Source organism: Octopus sinensis, linkage group LG1, assembly GCF_006345805.1.
Source record: "Octopus sinensis linkage group LG1, ASM634580v1, whole genome shotgun sequence".
Taxonomy (NCBI): Eukaryota; Metazoa; Mollusca; class Cephalopoda; order Octopoda; family Octopodidae; genus Octopus; species Octopus sinensis.
This window is the reverse complement of record NC_042997.1, coordinates 182,379,814-182,405,283: the sequence shown is the minus strand read 5'-3', so window position 1 is coordinate 182,405,283 and position 25,470 is coordinate 182,379,814. Positions and strand designations below refer to the sequence as shown.

The window sequence follows — 25,470 nt, the reverse complement described above, 5'->3', positions numbered from 1 at the left end:
TACCACTTCTGAGGCTCCGCTCACTATGAAACATATGTAGCCCGGATCTTATCTACTCCATTCCTTAACTCTTGTAGTCTTATTCACACTGTGAAATATAAAAAGAATTATTTTCAGTTTGTCATACTTCGATACGGAAAAAATCCACAACCTTCCATCTCAATAAACCATTATTGTCTCTGAAAATTGTTTTTCATATTTACTATGGATTGCTTGAAGCTAACTTTCTTCCTACATCTCAATCCCTGGATCTTATATATATATGTCAGTAATTCATATATCCGAAAAACAAGCACATTCTAAAACAGAGCAGTAGTATATTTAGAAGGTTGTTTGTTATGGCCTGCCAAAGAGTGACCATTGTTTTGTGCCTATACAGCACTTAGCATGATGGGCAACTTGTCAGACTCAAATGACCAGAAGCATATAAGGAGGAAACATCTGGGAGTTTTTTGTTTACAAAATTATCAAATGATGTTTTCCATCTTCCAGTTGTAGAGGTTATTTGCCTCTGGCCATTTAAGTCTGATGAGTCTCCTATACAGCTAAGTGCTTTATAGATGTGAAACAAATGGTCACTCTGACTGGCCGTTACAAACAACCTTTTAAAAATATCTATATATTTATATATAAACATATATAATCATTACAATCTGTTTATCCATGTTTGTAGGGTTTGAATAGGTTCACTGTATAAATCATTAGTTGATAAATTAGAGTAATTTATCAAAATATGTTCAATTGTGATTATATAAACTCTTGTCTCTGGTGAGATATGACCAACTAGTGAGCCTTTGACAGGTGCACACAGTAATTGCAACAGCTCATGACTGCTACACCTTGGATTGACCTTATAGTTTTACTATAATTGGTAAAATGTAGATTTGAAAGCATGTATGAAATGGTTCACTCAGTTACAATAGACAAAAGTGAGAAAGAGGGAATCCAGGATAATCTCAGACATAAACTGAAGTTAATCAAAACGAAAAGTACCATTTTGATAACGTGCTTGATAAACTGTTAGTCATATTTAATTATACATTTCCTACATATTTGGAGTTGGCTCTTATTTACATTTCATCAACTACCAGTTTGTTTAAGATGTTATTTTTCACACATTTAGTAGAGGACGGAGTGAAAGTGCTTGGAGAGTTAGGCTGCATCTTGAGACCATGAGAGAACAGCCAATAGATAACACAAATCTTGTAAATTATCCCTTCTGACTTTATATCTCAGCTGCTTTCAAAGTTTCTCTTGGATTTTCTTGTGGAAAATGTTAGAAAAACACTTGATTCATTTTAGAAAGATTATGCTTCAGGTTTGTGCCTTAACTTTCCTTGTTGCTGTTTTTTGCTGCATATCTTGCAGCTGCTTGTCCACTTGTTGTTGTAACAACTTATTGGTGTTTATTCTTTGCTGCAGCAAGGCTATGCTACAAAGAGATTAAAACAAATAGAAGTAACCATGAAGAATTTAAGTACATGCAATGGTTTTGTGCTAGATCATTACATTTGCAATTACAAAAGTAGAATCTGGAAGATATTTAGAAACTAAAGTAATTTCTAATAACAGCAACTACAAATATACTTAATGTTCTTTGTTTCAGTTGATTGCTTATTCATCTAGCCTGGTGAAAATTGAAGTCCTTGTCAAAATGAATTATATAATAAATTTGACTCTACTGTTAGTATTGAGTCTTTCCATCAGTGAATATTCTGTTGTTCTTAAACTTGCTTTAAAACTATAACCTTATGAGGGTGGGCTGAAAAATCCATAGGTTGATTATGAAGGTGTGATGCTGAGACCCCCTTCAGTCATGACTGACTGTAGGATTGCACCTAGAAAGTTACCCTCCCAGACACAAGTCCGGGCAAGGTTGTTTATGGAAGACCAGCAGTCGACCATGCATACCGGTCTCCCCTCTCCATGCTACCAGTGTTATCCAAGGGAAAGGCAATGGCCGATACAGCTTGGCACCTGTGACGTTGCAACTCATTTCTACAGCTGAGTGAACTGGAGCAACGTGAAATAAAGTGTCTTGCTCAAGAACAACACGCAGCCCAGTCCGGGTTTCGTACTCACAACCGTAAGCTCGACACTCTAACCACTGACCCATGCTAAAGCTCCAACCACTAAGTGATGCTAGTGCTGTGAAATCTTGCATGGATTAATTTCATCTCTTCTTATTAATAACACTATTGCTTCTTTCCAGGTAAACTGACATCTGAATGTTCAAAGAAGACTTCAAAAGTAACTGGTAGCAAATTCTCTAGAAAACGGACAAAATTTGGCATCATAGTGTTATCAAGTACCTGCAGAAAAGGGTTTAGCCCCCAAAGACATTCATGCTGACATGGTTGCTACATTAGGGGATGATGTTTCAGCTTTATTAATAGTGCAAATGTAGGCAGCTGAGTTTAGGAAGGGAAGGGAAAGTTTTGAAGATGACCCAATGTCTGGACATCTTGCAGTTGCCACCACTGAGGGAAACGTTGATCATGTTCACCACATGCTGATGGATGACAGACAACTGACTATAAATCAAATAGCTGATGCCATTAGCATCTCCTATGAGAGAGTTGAGAATATTCTGCACAATGAACTTGACATGACAAAGGTGGGTGCCACATCTTCTGAAACCTGATCAAAAGTGTATGAGGCTGATCTCATCATGAGGAAAATTTGATATTATTGAGGCAGATCCAGCTGGTTTCTTTGAACCAGGATGAGTGTTGGTTTCAGCACTTTGACCCAAAGACAAAGAGACAAACCATGCAGAGGAAACACTCTTCTTCACCTGCTCCAAAGAAGGCCAAGGCCGTTTCATCAGTAGAGAAGATGATGGCCTCAGTTTTTTGGAATGCAAAAGGCACTGTGGTTATTGACTATCTCAAAAGGGTCACACCATCAATGGAGAGTACTTTGCCAACTTGCTGAGGCAGTTACAAAAATGCTATCAAGACCAAACACCCATGGAAACTGACAAAAGGAATCTTGTTTCATCAGGACACAAATCCTTGGTTTCAATGGCTGTTGTGCATGATTGTGGCTTTGAACTGATTGATCACCCACCCTATTTTCCTGATTTGGCCCCATCTGACTATCATCTGTTCCCCAACATGAAAAAACACTTGGCTGGGAACTAGTATCACAGTGGTCATATCTGTTGATAAATCTTTTGACAAACTGGATGAAAGCTTCTTCACCAATGGAATCCAAGCACTGCAACACTAACCGAAGAAGTGTGTGGACTACAAATGGAACTATGTAGTAAAATAAACCTCATTTGGTGACATTTCATGAGAGCATCTTGGTCAGCCAATGAACTTTTCAGCTGACGCTCATAAATTAACATTCACAAAGATATAATAATTCATCATAAAAGTGTTGCTTACTATTTTTGTCTGTCAACATCTTTGTCATCGTTGGTTTCGGTATGCTGAACATCTGATGATTTAGCTTCTGGAAAATTAAAATCATAAAAATCAACACTGATTTTACAACTGTAACAGAAAAATATCCATACATTTTGTAGATAAGAATCATCATCATCATCATCATCATTGTTTAATGTCCGCTTTCCATTCTAGCATAAGTTGGACAATTTGACTGAGGGCCAGCGAACCAGATGGCTGCACCAGGCTCCAATCTTGTTCTGGCAGAGTTTCTACAACTGGATGCCCTTCCTAACGCCAAACACTCTGAGAGTGTAGTAGGTGCTTTTACGTGCCACCGGCATAGGGGTCAGTGAGGCAGTACTGGCAACGACCTCGCTTGAATCTTTTTACACATGTCACCAGCACAGGAGCCAGTAAGGTGATGCTAGTAACAATCACGCTCGAATGGTGCCTTTTACATGCCACCAGCACGGAAGCCAATTAGCCGCTCTGGCACTTGTTCAAAATCTCAGAAATGTACACATTGACTGATCTTATTTATTCACAGGTGGACTGAGTGCATTATAATCTCTTAAGATGTCAAACTTAAGACAGAATTCAGACTAACTGCACTGATGAAAAGTCAATGTTTGACAACATAATGAAATGATTTATGTTTAAAGTTGCTACTTTGGAAGATGAATCCACAGTTTAAAAGCTGTTCAAATAGTGAAATATATATTACCTGTATTTTTCTCAACGACATTGGATACTGTTGAAAAGCCAGGATAAGGTTTTGGTTCATTGTCAACACTGGTTTGAGCATTTTCTAGAATAGCAATAATTTCCTTGCTGTAAGAAAAATTAAAGATATATATTTCCCTAATAGTTTGAAATAGCCAGAAAAAGAAAAAATATTCTATCATACAGTAAAAATGAAAATTCCTTCAGTTTTTGTACTTGTAAGTACAGTTGTCCTTTTTTATTCTTTTCAGCTTCCACTGTCACCAGAAAATGCGTGTATCTCAGCCTAATGAAGGTGTGTGGCTTAGTGTTTAGGGTATTCGGCTCACAATCATAAGGTTCGATTCCTGGTGACATGTGACTTTGATCAAAATACTTTATTTCATGTTGCTCCAGTCCACTCAAAGGGCAAAAATGAGAAGTACCTTTATTTCAAAGGGCCAGCCTTGTCACACTGTATCTCCTTGAGAACTATGTTAAGGGTATATGTGTCTGTGGCGAGCTGGCAGAAATGTTAGCACGCCGGGTGAAATGCGTAACGGTATTTCGTCTGCCGCTGCATTCTGAATTCAAATTCCGCCAAGGTCGACTTTGCCTTTCATCCTTTTTTGCAGTCGATAAATTAAGTACCAGTTACGCACTGGGGTCAATGTAATCGACTTACTCCGTTTGTCTGTCCTTGTTTGTCCCCTCTGTGTTTAGCCCCTTGTGGATAGTAAAGAAATAGGTATGCATGTTTGTGGAGTGCTCAGCCACTTGCACATTAACTTCACGAACAGGCTGTTCTGTTGATCAGATCAACTGGAACCCTCATCATCATAACCAACAACAGAGTGCCAGTATATGAGCTTATCAATGATGTATGTGGTTGAAAAATATTGTTTCCCTCAGATGTCTGTTTATTGTTTACTCTTGAAGGAATTTAAGTTCAACTGTGCAAAAAAAAAACCAAAAAACTTTGCTTAGTACACCTCTTCCACACCTAATTACGAAGTTGGATATATTTGCTAATAACAAACAACCATGAAATAGAAGTACTCTCTTTTTTACTTCTTGATGATATAATGTGAATAGCCATGAACCAGTTTCAGAATTAGAACTTACGATACCTAGATCAATAACTTAGCATCTTGATTATTGAATGACCATTTTACTTCTGTTGGCCACCTTGTCTCTAATCTTAACATCTGACACTTGCTACAATCTCAGTCATGGGTTTAAAAGCTCATACTTTCCAATAATTTTCATGTAAATATTCAAATTTGCCAAGAGGAAAGCAAAACTATTGAAAAGGTTGCAAACACAATGAAAATTTTAGGAAAATAAAAATAAGAAAAAAGTGGAAATTTTACCGGTGAGTGTGTTACATTATAATGCACAAAAAGAAAATGACTCTCCTCAGACACAACAGAATATGCTTCAACTCACGAATTCATATAAAGAATCTTGCAAACCAAATCCAAAAACGAAAAATAAAATAACTTTTTTTGTCAAGGAAATTGATATTTAATGATACATACTGGCTTTCAGATGTCAATGAAGATTCATTCTCAGCTTGATATTTGTTACTGTCATGTGTTTCCTGATTTTGAAACTGAGGAACCTTATTTTGTCCAAATTGTAAAAATTTCAAACTCAAAAGAATTTTTTCCATATTTGTTAAGTCTGATTTCAATTTAGAAATTTCAATATCCTGTAAATAAACAAAAACAAAATCAGAATCTATCATGTTTATTAATTTATAAAATAATTTATTACTGAAAAGACTTAAAACATATTCTTCTTCAAGTAACTACAATAGATATGTTTTATGACGTTGTAGAGATGGGTGGAATGTGTCCATAAATCTCCTCTTTAGTTGTGTACTCACACCATGAGATACTTGGAACCCTCAAGAGAAGCTTAGTCTATGTACCATTAAATCAATCTTGAAGCGTTGCCTTCATACTCCAGGTTCCAACTTCATAAAAAGAATGCTATTGACACATGCCTACATAGGTGTGGTCATGGCTGTGTAGTTATGAATTTCACTTTGCTACCACATGGTGTTGAGTTCGCCCTCACCTCACAGGGCCTTGACTTCTACCACACCCTCAGGCCAATCAATAGTTTGTAAGTGGAGTTAGACAGAAACTGAGAAGAAGCCCATCATATAATAAAATGTATTATGTATTTGAAATAATACCTTTAAAACTATAGTCTCATTTCCTGATATTACAGCTTCCTTCTGGACTTTCACTTCATCTTCAAGAAGATGTAAAGATGCTTTGAGAGAATTCAAATCTTTCTCATGTTGAGTGACAGCCTTCAGATGCTTTTTATTAGATGCATTCAACTTCGTGGAAATATCTTCTTTGTTTTTTTGCAATTGTAATTTAGTCTCCTTCAGACGTTCCAACTAGAAAGATAAAATAGTGTGTAGATATTTTTCGTGTCATTTCTTACAATTAAAACAGTCACATTCAGACTGCTCTATCAAATGTAATGCTTGTTTATTCACATTGTTTTGAATTAATCATGCATTATCTTGTAACTTCAAGATTAATACAGAGTGATTGTTTATTGTTAGACTGACAATATAACATAGGTGCAAGAGGCCTGATCTGGCTGGTTTGAACATAAAACAGGTAGAATATTTGGGCTGGATATGGCCAGCTTAAATGCTAAAGAGTTAAACATCTGAATTAAATGGATGTTATACACTTATTATTTTAATTAGTGTTCTTCAAAATCTTACAATATAAGGATTTTACTTTTATTCATATTTACAATCATCTTAGTTATGCTTTTTAACCAGAAAACATTTATATCACACAGCAGATATGGTGTTATATGTAACTTCTTGTGCTTTCATAATATGGGATCAAGTACCATTGACAAAATAAAAGAAAGAATGTTAATGTACATGCCATCAAAAGTGGCACACTTTTTTAAGGTCTTAAAATAAGTAACAATTAGTGCTTATAAGAATGAAGATTCAGCCAGTACATTGATTTGGAACATAGAAAACCAAGGAGAGGTATTTGCCTGGCTAAAACCTCATAGCCTCTTGAAGTTGGCTCCTTCTCCAGAGGTCTGAAAGCGCTTCTGTTCCATCTTGCCAAATTTCTTTCAGAGGCCCTGATGACAACTGACTAAAAACGCCAACAGTTAACAATATTAAGCACCTATAGTCGATTAAAGACACTAAACTATTAATACTTTTCAGTAGAAAGAACAGATGAAAGGAGAAAGAAAAACAGAAGAGATAACATCAGGCTATCATACATAGTAGGTAGAATGAAGTTAACTTCATGAATGGACAACACTAATGTTTGTGAGTAAATGTTTTTATATACAAATGTTGTCAATGAATAAATACTAACCTCCATTGAATGGGTTTGTTGTTCCATTTTAATTTCTTGTTTAAGCTGTTTTATTTCAGTGGACATCTTTGATTCAGATTTAATTTTCTCAAGACGTAAAATACTTACATTTTCAGTCAACTTAGAGATTTCTGTTTGTTTTGTCTATGTTTAGGAAATAAAGAACATCAAAGAATCAAGAAACTAATGTATCTCAAAAAAATTTGTTGACAAGATACTAGCAACCTAAAAAGATGAATGAATTAATCTGAAGTTAAAACAAAGACAACAGTTCTTCTCTCTACAAATGGCATCTATCTTGGAATCATTTTAATATCTTTGGTAGTGCAGTGAAGGTGCAAGATTTGCAGCAAAAAATTTGTTAGATTTAGGTAATCTTCTTGAAGTTCACTAATTCAAACTACAGAAAACTGTTTTAAATGCAATATGTCAATAACTAAATTTAAAATAAAAAGCACTGCCAGAATAGTTAATATACTAGATTACAGTAACCAAAATAGTAAAAATTCAAACACTTAAAATGGCATTAAATTTGTTCTCTTATGAAAAATATGACCAACCTAAATGAAAATAAGTAACCAATGTTTTGCGAACAAACATTGATAAAAATGTAGATGTGTAAGAAAAAGCTGCTACAGTACTCAAGGCAAATATATAAATTTTGAAACCCATTAAAATCCTCATCATTGCTTTTAAGTCCATTTTTCTATACTGACATGAGATGGATAGAACTACCTTACATGGATAACATGGAAAAGAAATCACAAAGTAAAATTACATTTAATGTAGCTGTAAGTGTTTCAATTTTCTGTAGTAATTTGTCATTTTCATGGCGTAGTTTAGTTTGTTGGCTCCGCACTAGCATAAAGTCGGCTGTTTGATTCTGAAGTTGTTCTCTTGCTAACCTTAGTTCTTGAGTGATCTCTGCTTTGTACTCAATTAGTTCTTTTTCTTTTAAAGTTTGGTTTTGAATTGTCTGAAAAACAAGCAAAATCCATACCTTATATATATTTGTTATAAAGCATAAATTGAATTTAAAGATTTTCAAAATATAGATGCATTGATTTTGTTAAATGAATAAGTGACGTGCATCTAATTTATAAAAGTAGATAGAGAATTTACAAACCTTTGCTGAATTTTCAATGAGGGCATTTTTTGATGCTAATTCTAATTCAATTTTATGACATGTCTGAGATTTGGCTTCAAGAAGCGAAGTCGTATTTTGCAACTCCTCTACAGTTTTCTGGTATTGTTCTCTGTACTGAACAATCTGGACAAAATATTTGAAAAATACAAGATGTTACAAAGACAGACATTTCTGGTAAATAATAAAATTGACTACGACTAGATTTGAACACAGAAGATAAAGGGACATAATTAAATACTACATGATTAATCTGGCAATAATTCTTTGTATTATACGCACAAGGCCTGAAATTTGGAGGTGGTTGGGGTAGGAATTAAGTCAATAACATCAACCCCACTATTCAACCGATATCATGCCTGAAAAATTAAAAAGCTAAGTCGACCTCAGTAGAACTTGATAATTAACCATTCAAAGATGAAATATTTTAATGCCAACCATTACTTATGTTAGTCAATTACATCTATTCCAGCAGATGACCGGTAACCATTTTAATGACCCTGAAAGGATGAAAGGCAAAGTTGACCTCGACAGGATTTGAACTCAGAACATAAAGTGCCAGAAGAAATACTACAAATCATTTTGTCCAACACTCTTAACAATTCTGTCAAAGTAGTTGCTAGCTTGCATGGTTGAGAGCAAATTTATCCACAAGCAATTAAATCTCACTTGTTAATCTAGCAAGGTATAGCAGCAATACAAAAATGCTGAAAATTTTACCATCTCTTCATTTATATCCAATTTGCTTTATTCATGAATCACAGAACTGAAATTCTGAAATTTCAACATAAAATTTATAGCAGATCAATGACACAAAGTAGATAATTGGTCAAAAGACAAAAGCATGTTGGTAGGTGATTACTAAGAGTCCAACAGTTTATTCTTGCACTATACATATATATATATATATATATATATATATATATGGGGGAGGGGGTAAATCAGATATATACAACAGTAACAAATTAGTTATAGCATTACCTATTCATGGGTACTCTGTTCAAATCCACTGCACATGCTTTATATTTTGTTATTGAACAGTGACCTTAATTCTACACAACTTTAGTTTACTCTAGAGATCAAATCATTCGAGAAGGTCAGCTGATAAAGATTGACATTCTAACAAGAGCAAAACTTATCACAAAGCTATTTATCACAAAACAGTGGTGCTGGGTATGGCTCTTTATGAGTATTTGGGAGATTTAGAGATATTTATTGAAGAAAATTCTATCATATACCTGCTTTATCTTATTTTTGATATCAATCTGTTCTTGATCAAGAAGGTTCTTGCCATCTTTGACACGATTCTCCATTTCTATCCGGTAATCAGACATAGATTTTACTAATTCTGCTACCTAAAAGTTAACAAAAAGTAGGGTACAGTAAAATAAATATAAAAAATGCCATGGCTCATTACATGTGTGTATGTGTGCACACACACATTTACATACACATAAGAGATCAGACTGACTAGGACTCTAAATATCTAGTCACTCCAGTAGTAAATCTTCCAGTTACAAACATACTTTAAAATAATAAACTTATTTTTAACATCAACAGACAGATGTGTGTGTGTTTGTGTATACACATACATATACACATAGATTGACACCTTATTGTAATTGTATAGCTTGTATGCCTCAAGGATCCCAGGAACTATGCCAGAGAGAGTTTTGTCTCCTGGTAGGACCCCACAAGCTAAACAGGTCAAAAAGTAGAGGCCTTCAAAGAGAGATACACTTGTCCTCTGTGCTAAGGGATGGGTACAATGCTAACAATCCAGTCCCATAAAAATAGCTTTGTTACAGAATTAGCAGTGAAAGAAGATGAGACAACTGATTGTACTAGGCTTTCTGAGTTTTCAGAAGATATCAATATATATAATATATATATATTAGAGAAAAACCACTATTATGTAATTCAAACAATGATAGACATAAACCAAAATCATAAAGAAAAAATAAAATATATTATAAAACATATAACTAGATCACAAAAAGTACAAAAAAATGAATAAACAATATATAATAAGTAAAAAGTAAATATATAATAAGTAAAAAAGTGGTTTTTCTCTAATTTATATCATCATCATCATCATCATCATCATTTAGCGTCCGTTTTCCATGCTAGCATGGGTTGGACAGTTCTACTGGGGTCTGTGAAGCCAGAAGGCTTCATCAGGCCCAGTCAAATCTGGCAGTGTTTCTACGGCTGGATGCCCTTCCTAACGCCAACCACTCCGTGAGTGTAGTGGGTGCTTTTTACGTGCCACCCGCACTGGTGCCAGACAGAGCTGGCAAACGGCCACGAACGGATGGTGCTTTTTATGTGCCACCGGCACGAGGGCCAGGCAAGGCTGGCAACGGACACGAAACGGGGCGGTGCTGGCAACGGTCGCGAAACGGAAAGTTCTCTTACATGCCATCGGCACTGGTAACACATCTGCAATTTCCATTGATCGATTTCCATTGATCGATTTCGATTCTGATCCTCACTTGCCTCAATGGGTCTTCACAAGCAGAGTTTCGACATGCCACCGGCACTGGTAGCACATCCGCAATTTCCATTGATCGATTTCGATTCTGATCCTCACTTGCCTCAACACGTCTTCACAAGTAGAGTTTTGTGTCCCAAGAAGGGAAGGTATGCATACGTAGGCTGGCTCCATCCCATGTAGAAGGCCACGGGTTGTGGACTCATATTAATATTTATATGTGAAATTTGATTTAATACTAAATTGAATTTTTCCTGTAAGTTTGGAGTTATACTCCTTAATATTATTATTATTATTATTATTATTATATATATATATATATATATATATATATATATATATATATAATATATATATATATACTTATGAGGCAATGATAGGTGACTGAGATATACCATGCTTGTGTAGACCTGTCAAGCCAAGAGAGATCATAGTTGTGGTCAATGCTGGTGTCATGTCAATGACATGTAAAAAGCACCCACTACACTCTTGAAGTGGTTAGCATTAGGAAGGGCATCCAGCTGTAGAAACCTTACCAAATCAGATTGGAACATGGTGCAGCTTCCCAGATTACCAATTTTCAGTCAAACCGTCCAGCCCATGCTAGCATGGAAAGTGGTTGTTAAATAATGATGATAATAAATGCTTTCCAAAATAAAATTGTACTTCGTTTTTGAAGCTCCAGTGAAGCAATCAGGTGATATATAAGCACTCAACTATGAGTATACTGCATCTTATAGCAAGCATAGCTGCAAGCTGATGAAGTTCATTACATAATTTCTTGTTCCCTTGTCATTTATATAATTTCTTATTACACTTTGTACTCAACTAATACTTTCTTCTGAAGCATATACATATTGAGTTCTAACACCAGATTATTAGTATCACTATACCTAAGCAAAATATTAAGATAGACAGACAGATAAAGATATATATATTTTTGATGATATCAAGTTTTTTTGGTTTAATTTCTAGTACAAAAATGACAGGCTGACATCAGCCCAGTCATCTGATTTGTATGAGTATGAAGTAAGAGAAGGTCAGCATGAAAACTCTTACCTTTTGAGCACGTTCCTCTAGCTGTAGATGCTGTTCTCTTATAGTACTTTGTAAACCATCAGTCTCTTCTTTTTTCAAATTTAATTCTGTTTGGAGTTTCCTGAAATGGATTGGCATGAGTAAATATTTGGTTGTCAGTTTTCAAAACAACTGCTTCCAACAATATATTGGGTTGTCTGGAAAGTTTGTGCCAATTTTTAAAGGAAAGAAAAAGATCAATAAATACTTGCCATTACATTATAAATCAACCAAATATGAACCATTTTGTTGCACAATGCATCTCCATCTTTCCTTTAACTTGAAAATACCCTCTTCCCAGAATTGAGGTGGTTTCATAGCAAAGAATTCATCAAGGTATCTTTTTATGTCATCCAAGGAATTGAAATTTTTACCATTAAGACTATTCTGCAGAGACCTGAATAAGTGGAAATCCGAAGGAGCAATATCTGGTGAATATGGAGGGTGGGGTAACACATCCCAGCCAAGCTGCAGCAATTTTTGTCTGGTTCCCAAAGCATCAAGTGCTGAAAATGAACTTTCTTATCTTCCATTTTAAAGGGTTACAGAATTAAGGTTATAGCAACATAAACCTTCTTCCACGAAAAGATAGCTTAAACTGTGCTCTAAATGGAGGTGTAGTAAAATCCTATTTTATGGACTCAACCATGTTCTAAAATAAGTCGAAAGGTAAGCTACTATAAATTGGCATGAACTTTCTGGACAATCCAATATAAATGAAAAGGTAACTATCATTTTAAAAATTTCTTTAGAAATTCAATAAATTTATTCATGATCGGAAAAATATTTGAAGAGATTATTCTTTAAATGCCACCTGAGTTAATATATGGTCTGACCCCTGGATGTCTTCAGCAAAGTTCACTCTATTGCAAGCATTCAGGCAAAGTTTTGGGTCTGAGGATAACTACCAACCTTCCTTCCACCTGCCTCAGAGGTCCTGGAAACTGTCATGAGACATATAAACATTTATCCAGAGACCAACATAATGCCTGCAGACTCTTCAGGTGGTAGTTCAGTTTCTCATCCACTTTAATTATAAACATATTTGCAATCAACTCACTTTACAGCATCTCTTGTGTCTTCCAGAAGTTCCTCTTTGGCTTTTAAATTGTATTCTAAATTTTCTATATTTCTTTTGCTTTCTTGTTTTTCAAAGTTCAGATTGCTAACTTTTGCCTGTTTTCAGAAATGAAAAGAGAAATAAATAAACCACTGAAACAATGTCAAATAGGGTATATTTAATATTTTTTCTGACAATACCTATGAGTTTAAGATCCTTGACCATGAGTCAGGAGTTCAAACCTTCTACAGTCATTAAGTTATTCTGTACAAGAAAAATGCCACTGCATTACACAGCCTTTTTGACTGATGATCAGCTTCCTTCTACAGTTAAGTGATTAAAAGAAAAGGTATCCAGCTATGAAAACAATAATTCCAATAATGATGAAAATTTACATAAAGGAAAAGAAAAGGAAAAACAATCCATTCAAGCTATAATGAGTAAATGAATGTGGAACAATAAAAAAAAAATTATTATTTTATACCCATTTTCCTATATGAAGTTAGGTTAGAGAGTTCTATGAAATCAAATATTTACATAGGACATGAAAAAAAATACAGTCTTAGACCTGTAAATCTTTTCTAATGCTTCAGCATTTAATGGCAGAATTCAAGGGATATCTATATTATTTAGCTTATTTGAGACAGTGTAATGAGATTTACAAAAAATTACAACACAATTTCAGTATTGTTTAAAAGTTAACACACTGAAATGTTCCCTTTGCAGCTGAAGTTAATTTAGATCAATACAACAAAACATGTAAAAGAAACAAATAACATTTAGCTCACATTTTAACATCGAAATTTTTCTAATTCTATCACTTAACTGTAGAATTAAAGGCCAGGAGAAACAATTAGACTCTCAAGATCAGAAAAGCTGTTATTCTGTACTCTAGGATTATGAATATGTTGTGGTGAGAGTCATTGACACCCCTGGGAGATTGGAAGAATGGACTAGCTGAACTCTTATAAAGAGTAGCACATTGGTTGAGACAAGAGGTCAGTAGGTGGAGGTGTGTGGCTTAGTGGTTGGGGTGTCAGCATCATGATCGTAAGATTGTGGTTTCGATTCCTTGACCGGGTGACGCGTTGTGTTCTTGAGCAAAACACTTCATTTCACATTGCTCCAGTCCACTCAGCTGGCAAAAATGAGTAATGCTGTGATGGACTGGCGTCCCGTCCAGCTGGGGAACACATACACCATAGAAACTGGGAAACCGGGCCCATGAGCCTGGCTAGGCTTTAAAAGGGCGCATTTATTTTTGTGGAGGCACATGGCCTAGTGGTTAGAGCAGTGGACTCGCGGTCGAGGGATTGCCGGTTCAAATCTCAGACTGGGCGATGTGTGTGTTTATGAGCGAAACATCTAAGCTTCACGTGGTAATGGCAAACTTCTGCTGACTCTTTCGCCACAACTTTCTCTCATTCTTTCCTCCTGCATCTTGCAGCTCACCTGCAATGGACCGGCGTCCCGTCCAGGTGGGGATTCTATATGCCAAGAAACTGGAAAACCGGCCCTTATGAGCCAGGCATGGCTTGAGAAAGAACACAAAAAAAAAAGAGGTCAGTAGGAGTCGTTGAGAGTGTGTTGTGTTAGTTCTGCGCTGAACTCACACTGAACCTGTAAGTTGCAGTAATGGTAGTTGTTTGAATTACCGTGTGTTAGTCCCGTCATTAGAATGCGGTAGGGGTTCAATTCCCCTGCTCACAATATATTGGATGCAGCTGTACAGTGTTAACCAGCTAATGGAGATGTCTGCTTGGTGTTAAAAATTCACACTAAAGTCCATTCGAGTGAAAAACAAGAGTGCTGTGTGCAACAATACTACCTAAGAGTTGGGATACAACCAGGATATAAAAGTGGTGATGAGATATTAGAAGCTTGCATCGGGTGTTAAAATTTTCTTTTGGTACAAAATCCAAGAAAAAATCATTAACATGGAAGACTTATTGGTTTGCATGGTACAGTTGCAACAGCAACAACAGTAGTTACAACAACTACAATAGCAACAACAAGAATACCAACAGTTACTGGAAGAAGTCTGAAAATACTTCAGGTTCATTCTCATCAGATAATGTAGTAAACTCAATTGGAGAATTTATTTATAACCCAGAAACAGGTACTACTTTTTCTGCATATTTTAGAAGATATAAAGAAATCTTGAAAGAAGAATGTAAAAATTGGAATGATTAAAAGAAAGTTATCCCCTGCTGAACATGAAAAATACTGTAATTATATTCTGCCGAAAAAACCAGGTGAGATTTGTTTCGATGAAACAATTAAATTGTTATCTAGAATTTTCAGTGAAAGAAATTCCCTGTTCAATACTTTTTGGTAGTGTTGAAATTTAGTTATAAAAGATGATGGAGATTTCATCATCTATGGTGGTGTCGTTAACAGAGTGTGTGAAAAATTCAAATTCAATGAATTAATTCCTGATTTGTTCAAATGTCTAATTTTTGTTCAAGGGTTAACTGCAAGAAAAGATGCTGATATATGTTCCCGTATATTAACAAAATTAGAACAGGACCAAAAATTAACTCTACAGGCAGTGGCTAAAGGATGCCAGAGGATTATAAATGTAAGGCATGATGCAGATAAAACTGAAGAAAGAGATTGCTCTTAGATACATGTGTGTTGACCTGAAATGCAAAAGAAAAAGGAAAAAACGAATGTCAAGACTTAATCCTTGCCATGGGTGCGGAGATTTACATTTTAGAGGTAATTGTCCTTTTAAAAATCTTAAATGTTTTGAGTGTGCAAAAAGCAGACATAAAAGCTCACATTGTATAGCAAATAAAAAAAAAAAAAAAGGGTCAAACAAAAAAAATTCTAGAAAGAATGTATTGTTAAAAAAAATTCTAAGCAAGGTTCAGAAAAGAAAATTTGTGTTCATAAAACTGAATAATGTGGATGTCAAGTTACAATTGGATACAGGCAGACATATCATGATAACTAATACAGATACATGGAGAAAAATAGGGAAACTTAGATTAAAGGAAACTTCAAAAACTGCACAAGGTGTTTCAGGAAAAAAATTGCATTTTATGTGCGAAATGATAAGTGATGTTACATTTTATAGAAAAACCTTGAAAGCCAAAGATTTTGTATTGAAAAATACAACAAATTTATTTGGAACAGACTGGATGGAACTATTTAATTTATGGGACCTCCCCATAGATATTTTTTGTGAAAATATGAATGGTTCTTCTGCCAATACAAATAAGGTTTTGGAAGAGTAAAAAAATGAATTTTTAAAAAATTTTTCCTGAAGTTTTTCTGAGGAATTGGGTCTTTGCACCAAAACAGAGGTGAAGTTTCAAGTGAAAGAAAACACTATACCGGTATTTAAACCTAATTGAATGGTACTTTTCATAGCATTGAAACAAGTCAACAAAGACTTGAAAAGCTTGGTGTTATAGAAAAAATTGATTACACAAAATGGGTGTCCCCAACAGTCTATGTCAAGAAAAAAAATTATAAAATTTGAGTATGCTCTGATTTTTCTATGGGATTAAATGAATATTTGATGCCATATAATTACCTGTTATCAAGTCCGGAAAAAATTTTCACAAAGTTGAATGGAGGAAAATTTTTTTCAAAGTGGACCTATCTGAAGCATATTTGCAGGTAAAAGTTGATGAGGAATGTTCAAAATTATTGACAATAAATACTCATAAAGAGTTGTATAAGTTTAATTGACTTCCCTTTGGTATAAAGATAGCACCTGGCATTTTCCAACAACTTATGGACATTATGCTTGCAGGTCCAGATTTTGCTGTAGCTTACCTTGATGACATATTCATAAAAAGTGAATCTCAAAGTCAGCATGCTGAGCATGTTAAAAAGGTCTTCGGAAGAATAAAAGATTATGGGTTTAAGCTCAGCAAGGGAAAGTGTGAATTTTCTACGCCACAAACAAAATATCTAGAGCAGATTACTCAAAATGGATGCAGACCAGACCTGTCTAGGGCAAATGCAATAAAAAATATGCCTCTCCCAACAAACATTACGTTACAAGCATTTTTGGGTCTTGCAAATTATTACCAGGTATACATACTGAATAACTTGTTAAAAAAAGACGTTAAGTGGAACTGGTCGGACAAATGCCAAAAAGCTTTTGAAGAAATTAAAAACGTCTTAACATCGGAATTGTTGTCACATTTTGACCCGAATTTAGAAATAATAGTGGCCACAGGTGCTAGTGAAAGTGGTATTGGAGCTGTGATTTTACACAAGTATAAAGAAGGTAGCCTGAAAGCAGTAGCTCATGCTTCGCATTCATTATTGCCGGCTGAGAAAGTTACAGTCAAATAAAAAGGAGAGGCATTAGCCATCATATTTGCAGTAAAAAATTACATAAACTTATATATGGAAGCAATTTCCATCTGCAGACAGACCACTGCCCATTATTGTCGATCTATGGATCAAAAAAGGATGTCCCCACACATACAGCCAACAGATTGCAGCACTGGGAAACAATCCTACTGAATTACAACTTCAAGATGGAGTATTTGCCATTGAAAAAAATTGGGACATGCAGATGGTTTGTCATGGTTAATATCAAAATAGAGTGAACCATTAGAGTGATAGTGGTGTTAAAAGCCGAAAATGAAATAAAAAATATATTGTGCAATGTTGTGCGAGAATTGCCTGTGATATTAGAGGAAATAAGAATTAAGGCAGAGACAGACAAGTTTATCATAAAAATGAAAAAAAAATAGCGAGATCAGAAGAAACATAAAAAAAATGTGGCTTGATGTAACATAGTTTTGAATTTGTATTCAATATGTGATAATGTACTTATGTATGCACAGAAGGTCGTAATGCCTACCTCAAGGTTGAATGTTAAAGGAATTCCATATCGGACATCCAGAAATTTCTAGGATGAAGTTGCTTATAAGGAGTTATGTTTACCGGCCAAAAAGGAATCTAGATATTGAGATGTTGGGAAAATCCTACAGAGGTTGTGCTCTTGCAGTGAAATCACCACCTATAAAATTTCAACCTTGGCCCAAGACCAATATTCCATGGTCCAGACTACACATAGACTTCGCAGGACTGTTAAACTGGTCATATTATCTAATAGTGGTAGATAGCTTTACTAAATGGCCAGAAACATGTATATGTAGAAAACCGACATTCATGGTAACAGTGAAATTTCTACACAAATTTTTTGTTAGGTATGGTGTCCCGGTATCATAGTCTCTGATAACAGTACACAATTCACAGCAAATGAATTTAAGAATTTTTGCAAGATGTACTCAGCTGAACCTATCACTACTCCTCTGTATCACCCAAGATCAAACAGACAAGTGGAAAGGTTTGTGGATACATTTAAAAGAGCATTAAAGAAATCAAGAAACCCAGCATTGGCACAATTCTTGAGGGTTTATAGGACAATACCAAACCCAAACACTTTTTCCTGCAAGTCGTCAGCAGAACTAATGTTTGTTTGATAAATATAGTCAGTTTTCCACAAGTTGTTACCAGTAAGAATAAAAAATAGGGGAAACACTAAATATATGACAAAGCATTTTAATATTGGTACAAGCTGTTTTTCAAAATAACCCTTCTCCCATCTTTCAATGAAAAATCTAACAAATTCTTCAATAATAATTTCTGTTGTTCTATTCTATTCAGTTGGAATGGGTACCAACCGACTGTTGGTGTAGCACTCTCTCCCTCTGGATGTTCTCAAAGGTGACAATATAGGTACCTAAAACAATTAGCAAAAGTATGGTGTATACCATTAAGTCATACCCAATTCAGAGTAATGGCTGTAGCATATATATTTTTATTCATCTTCTGCCCCTTTCTTCACCTTCTTTATCTCCAGGATCTGCCCTGAAAACTTCCCCACTATTTTATGTTTTATCTTTTTTTCCAGCTCCATACCAGTTACTCTCACTCACTCTTCCCTTATGTGAGTTATGATATAGCTCCTCAACAGCAAGAAACCAGTTCTACTCTGGCCCCTTCTCTCATACCTCTCATCTAGCATAAAGCTAACTTTCTCTTTTGTAGCTCCACACAGTTGGAGAGGAGCTTAGTTTTGCAAGCTGCATAGTGACCAAACTTGTTCTGGTGCCATGATAACAGCACCCAGTACATTCTGTAAAGTGGGTGGCATTAAGAAGGGTATCCAGCCATAAAAACCATGCCAAAGCAGACACTGGAGCATGACGCAATACTTGAACTTATCAAATCCTCTCAAACAGTCCATCACATGGAAGGAGGAGGAGGAGGAGGAAGAAGAAGAAGAAGAAGAAGAAGAAGAAGAAGAAGAAGAAGAAGAAGAAGAAGAAGAAGAAGAAGAAGAAGAAGAAGAAGAAGAAGAAGAAGAAGAAGAAGAAGAAGAAGAAGAGAAGAAGAAGAAGAAGAAGAAGAAGAAGAGAAGAAGAAAAGAAGAAGAAGAAGAAGAAGAAGAAGAAGAAGAAGAAGAAGAAGAAGAAGAAGAAGAAGAAGAAGAAGAAGAAGAAGAAGAAGAAGAAGAAGAAGAATTTTTTTAGCTGAGATTTACAACAAAAGATAGTTGTCCATAACTTCTTAAATGTTTTGCAACTTTGTTCTATTCCATAGTACTCTTAAAAATTCACCCAGAAGCCATCATCTTCCTCAGGCCAAGTTGATCTCCATCTATTAGCAACAGAATGGTAGTTCTTAATCTACAAAGTAAAACTGTCAAATCTATAACAAACATTAAAAAATTTAAACTAAAGAATACAGCATACATTAGACTTAAGCATGCTATAAAAACATTTCCCCAACATGCCCTAAACACAGAGAAAATTTTGCATCAAGGTAGGAGCTTATTTGATATTGAACTACATATTTAATGACTTTTATTGACTAACCTGAAGAGCAGCAACAACTTGATGAAGATTATTGTTTTCTCTGGTTGTTAAAGCTATTTGTTCCTCTTGAAATTTTATCTGTTCTTTCATTTTATCAGCTGAAATATATTACAATACATAGAAATAAAACATTTACATACACACAAAAAGATGAATTATTTTCTTTGGTTTCAGAAAAGATGCAAATATATAAGGTATAGGAGTGGCTGTGTGGAAAGTAGCTTGCTTACGAACCCCATGGTTCCGGGTTCAGTCCCACTGTGTAGCACCTTGGGCAAATGTCTTCTACTATAGTCTTGGGACAACCAAAGCCTTGTGAGTGATTTTGTAGACGGAAACTGAAAGAAGCCCGTCGTATATATGTACATATATATATGTGTGTGTGTGTGTGTGTGTGTGTGTGTGTGTGTATGTGTGTGTGTGTATGTTTGTGTGTCTGTGTTTGTCCCCCCAACATCACTTGACAACCGATGCTGGTGTGTTTACGTCCCCATAACTTAGTGGTTCAGCAAAAGAGACTGAGAGAATAAGTACTAGGCTTACAAAGAATAAGTTCTGGGGTCAATTTGCTTGACTAAAGGCAGTGCTCCAGCATGGCCACAGTTAAATGACTGAAACAAGTAAAAGAGTAAAAAGAGAGTATATAGAGAGAAGAGAAAAATGGTTGTAATGTTAAAGTTAAGATGGTTGGTTGGTTTATTGGTTACATGATAGGAACAGGAATGGCTGTGCTATTAAGTTTATTTCCCAACCACATTGTTCTGGGTTCAGTCCCACTGTGTGTTACTTTGGGCAACTGTCTTTTACTATAGCTCTGGGTTGACCAAAGTTTTGTGAGTGGATTTGGTAGATAGAAACTGGAAGAACCCCATTGTGTGTGTGTGTGTGTGTGTCTCTCTCTCTCTTTCTTTCTCTCTCTCTCTCTCTCTCTCTATCTCTCTCTATCTATCTATCTATCTATCTATCTATTTCTCTCTTTGTCTTGGCATCGCATGATTGATGTAAATGAACATCATTCATTTCCAATATTCTGTAAAAGCATGTCTAGCTATGAGGAAATATTACCTTGCTTGGAAACAAGTATGGGTTAGAAACAAGAAGAGCATCTAACCAAAGAAAATCTGCCTCAATAAATTCTATCTGACCCATGCAAGCATGAAAAAGTGGACATTGAAACAATAATGATGATCATGATGATTGTGATCATTAGTTCAGATACTATTACTATTGTCTGTGCAAAGTATCAAATTATGCTTGCTCTAGTTTTACACTAACATCATTGTTGAGTGGTTTCTGGTAGGAAGGTAGGTAAAGAAAAGGATCACATTTGAAAAAAAAAATTTACAGAATTTTAGTAATTACTGCAATGATAGCATCAATGAGGAACAAATTATGCAGTCAATAAGCTTGTTACAAATAGCAACCAAATCTTTTTCAAATCACATCCTACTGTCATGAAAAGGGAGGGACACATTGGGCAATGTAGTAATAAATATACTCAATAACTGAAAAAATGGATAGTTATAGCTGAGAGTGAAGGCATGTGGCCTAGTCATTAGGATGTTGCACTCATGATCATGCAATTATAGTTTCAATTCCTGAACAAGTGGTGTGTTGTGTTCTTGAGTAGAACACTTCATTTCATGTTGCCCCTGTCCCCTCAGCTGTAAATGAATAATCCTGTAACAGATTGGCATCCTGTTCAGGAGGAATAGCATGATCATGGTCACTTATATGCTATGGAAACTGAGTAACCAACCCTATGTGTCTTAGGAATTGAGACAGTCATGTCCAAGGGACTTATATTATAGCTGAAAAGCCTTTGTTCATATTTCAACTCAATTAGGGCACACACTGGGACTAAACAACAGCAAGAATACTTTACCTGAATTGATAAGTTGTTGTAACTCCTCATTCTTTTTGTTATACTGTTCCTGTAGAGTGTTCAAATGAGTATTTGTATTCTCTCCAACTTTCAGTTCCTTCTGCAGTTGTGAAGTAATGTTACAACTATGCTCAGTTAAGTTGTCCTTGGCTTGCTGAAGATCTCTGGTTGAAGATATAATATTTAAAATTAACAATACTTTTGCCAATGTCATTATTAATATCATTACAACTGGTTTCAATTTTTGACACAAGACCAATAACTTTAGGAGGAGGAATAAGTCAATTACATTGACTCCAGTGCTCCACTGGTACTTTCTTTCTTGACTCTGAAAAATAAGTACCAGCTGAACACTGGTGCTGATGTAATCAGCTTATCCTCACCCACCCCTAAAATTGCTAGCCTTGTGTCAAAATTTGAAACCATTATCCATTATCATTTTTATTATTATAAGGGTTCCAGATTGGTACAATTATTAAAGCATCAGAGAAATGTTTTGCAGCACTTGTTCTGGCTCTTTATTTTCAAATCCAACTTTGCCTTTTATTCTTAAGTAGTCAATAATATAAAGTACCAGTCAAGCATCATGGTTGATTTAACTGACTAACCACTTCGCCCATAACCACTGAGTCAATGTTTCATTTGACCCATATGAGCATGGAAAAGTAGACATTAAAAAATTATTATTACGAAGATATTGGATTGAAAGGTCGAGGTTTGCTTAACAAATGAATGCAAAAACAACATATACCGAACAGTTTCTTGAAGCATCTTAATATCTGTATTACTTTCTCTAGTAAGCTTCTGGAGCTGGTCACACTTGTTCTTCAATATCAGTTCCAGTTCCATTCTTTTACTGCGTTCAATGACAATGTGTTTTTCATGTCTAGATATCTTGGAATAAAGAAAGGAAAAACTGGCACAATATAAAATATGACAGTAATTCCATTGATGATCTGAAAAAATGTTATAATTTTTATATTGAAATTCACATTATTACAAAGATGCCTAAAATTGTTTAAAACAAGCTATCAAGCGAGCTTCTATGTGAGCCCTAGCTTTTTCAGAGAAGGAGAGAGAGCAAGAATGATTTTCAATAAACTTACTTCTTTAAGTGTAGAAACTTGAGATTTTTTTAGCTGTGAAATAAGTTCATAACTTTTGTCTAGCATTGACTGATTCTCTTGATGTGTCTGCTGCAGATTATTACATTGTTGTTCTTTTTCTTTTAATGACTGTTCAAGCTGTTTGATTTGGTTGACTAGAGACTGCTCCTAGTAGCAAAAATACACACACAAACAAAAAGTTTACAATTGATGAATATAAAGTAGATCATATATATATAAAATATTAGGGAGTATAACTCCAAACTTACAGGGAAAAATTCAATTTAGTATTAAATCAAATTTCACAGTATAAATATATAAAACAGGAGCTCATAAGACAGTTTAAATCATGCAGGAGAAGGAGAATTACACAAGAAGGAACTACACAATCAATTCTATATAGCCACGACAGAAGTTACTGGAAAAAATAGGTGGGATTGGCTGATGAAAAGAACCCTAAAAAAAGAGACCAAGAGCACTATACTGGCAACGCAGGATCAAGATTTGGCCATGAGCCGGTGAGTAAACCTGAGGAATGAACAAGTGTCTCCACTGTGCCGCATCTGCAACAGAGTGGATTAAACCATTGCCCATATCACGAATGAATGCCCTAGACTTGCCCAAAACCACAACAAGTTGTGGTGACACAACCAGGTAGTGAAAGTGTTACATTGGAAACTGTGCAAAAAGTGGGGGCTAGAGAGAGGCAAGATGTGGTATGAGAACAAACCGCAGAGAGTGGCAGAGTCAGAGACTAGCAAAATCCTCTGGAATTTCCCAATCTGAACAGATCAAGTGTTAGAGCATAACAAACCAGACCTAGTGGTGATGGACAAGGTGCACCACATATGCTATATAGTTGATGTTGCATGCCCCTTTGACCCATGAATAGTCAAAAAAGAAGTCAGAAAGATAGATAGATACAACCTTCTTAAGTATGAAATAGCTCGGCTATGGAAAATGAAGAAGGTGAAAATAGTGCCAATTATTGTTGGGTCCTTGGGAACAGTATCAGAAGGCATCAAGAGGAATATAAAAGAAATTGGAACAGAGTGCCCAGTAGAACTGTTACAAAAGGTTTGCCTTCTTGGCACGGCCAGAATAATCAGGGAAGTATTTGATAGCTGAAAAGAATGAATAGCATGGTACCATAGGCTGCAGGTACTAAGCTCGCTACGCATGCAAGACTCCAGGAGCTCCAACAAAACCTGTGATATAGAGAAAACAGAAACAACAACAATAACCTTTGAATTTTTCAGAGCAAGTTCTGCAACATATTGACTGTTATTTTTCTCTGCATCTTTAATGTAATACTTCATCTGCGCCTTAAAATTTTCAATTGTTTTTTCCATTTGATTTATACAATTTTTACTCTCAGAACTCTGACAATCAAGTTGTTTCTGCATATTTTCTAATTCTTCATTCTTTTGCATTAATTTCTAGAAATAAATAAAACAACAATATAAATGCTCAATTATAACATTGTTAATTATAAGAAAATAAATAAGTAAAACTGCTACTATTCAGAATAGCTTGTCAATTATATGATACATAATATCACTCAGTACTATGCATCATATAATTATCAGCCTAAACTATTACATACATTATATTAATTATATAGCCCATCCCTGCACTTTCTCACCATCATTTTGTATTCCGTTTTTAAATCTAACATTCTGAGGGTGACAAAACTTTACTGTTTGATTAACTTTCATGATTATTCTGTTTGTATTACAAATAATGTTCAAGGAAATAGGTCCAGGAACAAATTCTAAAGTTTTTATTTTTATTTTTATAACAGATGAGTTTTGATTGATGTATGATATTACATTTGAATTTGGAGAAGAAAACTCTACTTAGAAACTCTTCCAGTGGCACATGATCATATGCTTAATATTGTCAGATAGAACCAATTAACACTCATAAACTCTGACCAAACACTTGGTAGTGAAACTCAAAATCAAGCATGTTTCCAATTTAAGTTCAGAGTTATTTGACAGAAAACAGTTTAACTCCAGTAGAATGAACTACAAGACTTTTGTGAATCAATATATTGTAACTCCTTGGAGCCAGTATATCATGAATTTTAAGATAGGGATTACACTACTATCCTGTCAAGTCCTTCAAGATTGCATTAAGAAAATGTTGTTGTTCTGATGAGTAAGCCTTGATTCACTAACGCTCTACAACTATTAGCTAATAAGCTAGATATTCTAATTTTTAAGAATTTTGTTACTAGATGCAGACACAGCTGTGTAGTTAAGAAGTTTGCTTCACAACCACATAGGCTTGAGTTCAGTCTTACAGCAAAGCCCCTTGGGCAAATGTTTTCTGCTATAGCTCCAGACCAACCAGTGT

At 35.2% G+C, this 25,470-nt stretch overlaps 1 protein-coding gene across 4 annotated transcripts in view; it reads right to left on the bottom strand.

Moving 5' to 3' along the window:
- Positions 1-995: 995 nt before the first annotated feature.
- LOC115230189 (coiled-coil domain-containing protein 18-like) overlaps positions 996-25,470 on the bottom strand; it is a 54,952-nt gene continuing 30,477 nt past the window's right edge. For 3 of the 4 annotated variants that reach the window (XM_036507346.1, XM_036507357.1, XM_036507353.1), the window contains 16 exons: positions 24,354-24,548; positions 23,110-23,277; positions 22,755-22,897; positions 22,004-22,167; positions 20,119-20,216; positions 13,262-13,377; positions 12,184-12,283; positions 9,869-9,985; positions 8,613-8,756; positions 8,265-8,462; positions 7,487-7,630; positions 6,307-6,519; positions 5,642-5,814; positions 4,123-4,229; positions 3,396-3,462; positions 996-1,432 (listed from right to left, as the gene is read on the bottom strand). In XM_036507346.1, coding sequence (XP_036363239.1) covers positions 1,315-1,432; positions 3,396-3,462; positions 4,123-4,229; positions 5,642-5,814; positions 6,307-6,519; positions 7,487-7,630; positions 8,265-8,462; positions 8,613-8,756; positions 9,869-9,985; positions 12,184-12,283; positions 13,262-13,377; positions 20,119-20,216; positions 22,004-22,167; positions 22,755-22,897; positions 23,110-23,277; positions 24,354-24,548 — 2,265 coding nt within the window. In that variant the 3' untranslated portion in view covers positions 996-1,314. Of the gene's footprint in view, positions 1,433-3,395; positions 3,463-4,122; positions 4,230-5,204; positions 5,404-5,595; positions 5,815-6,306; positions 6,520-7,486; positions 7,631-8,264; positions 8,463-8,612; positions 8,757-9,868; positions 9,986-12,183; positions 12,284-13,261; positions 13,378-20,118; positions 20,217-22,003; positions 22,168-22,754; positions 22,898-23,109; positions 23,278-24,353; positions 24,549-25,470 lie in introns of those variants that run through there. The other variant, XM_036507348.1, reaches the window with a different exon arrangement.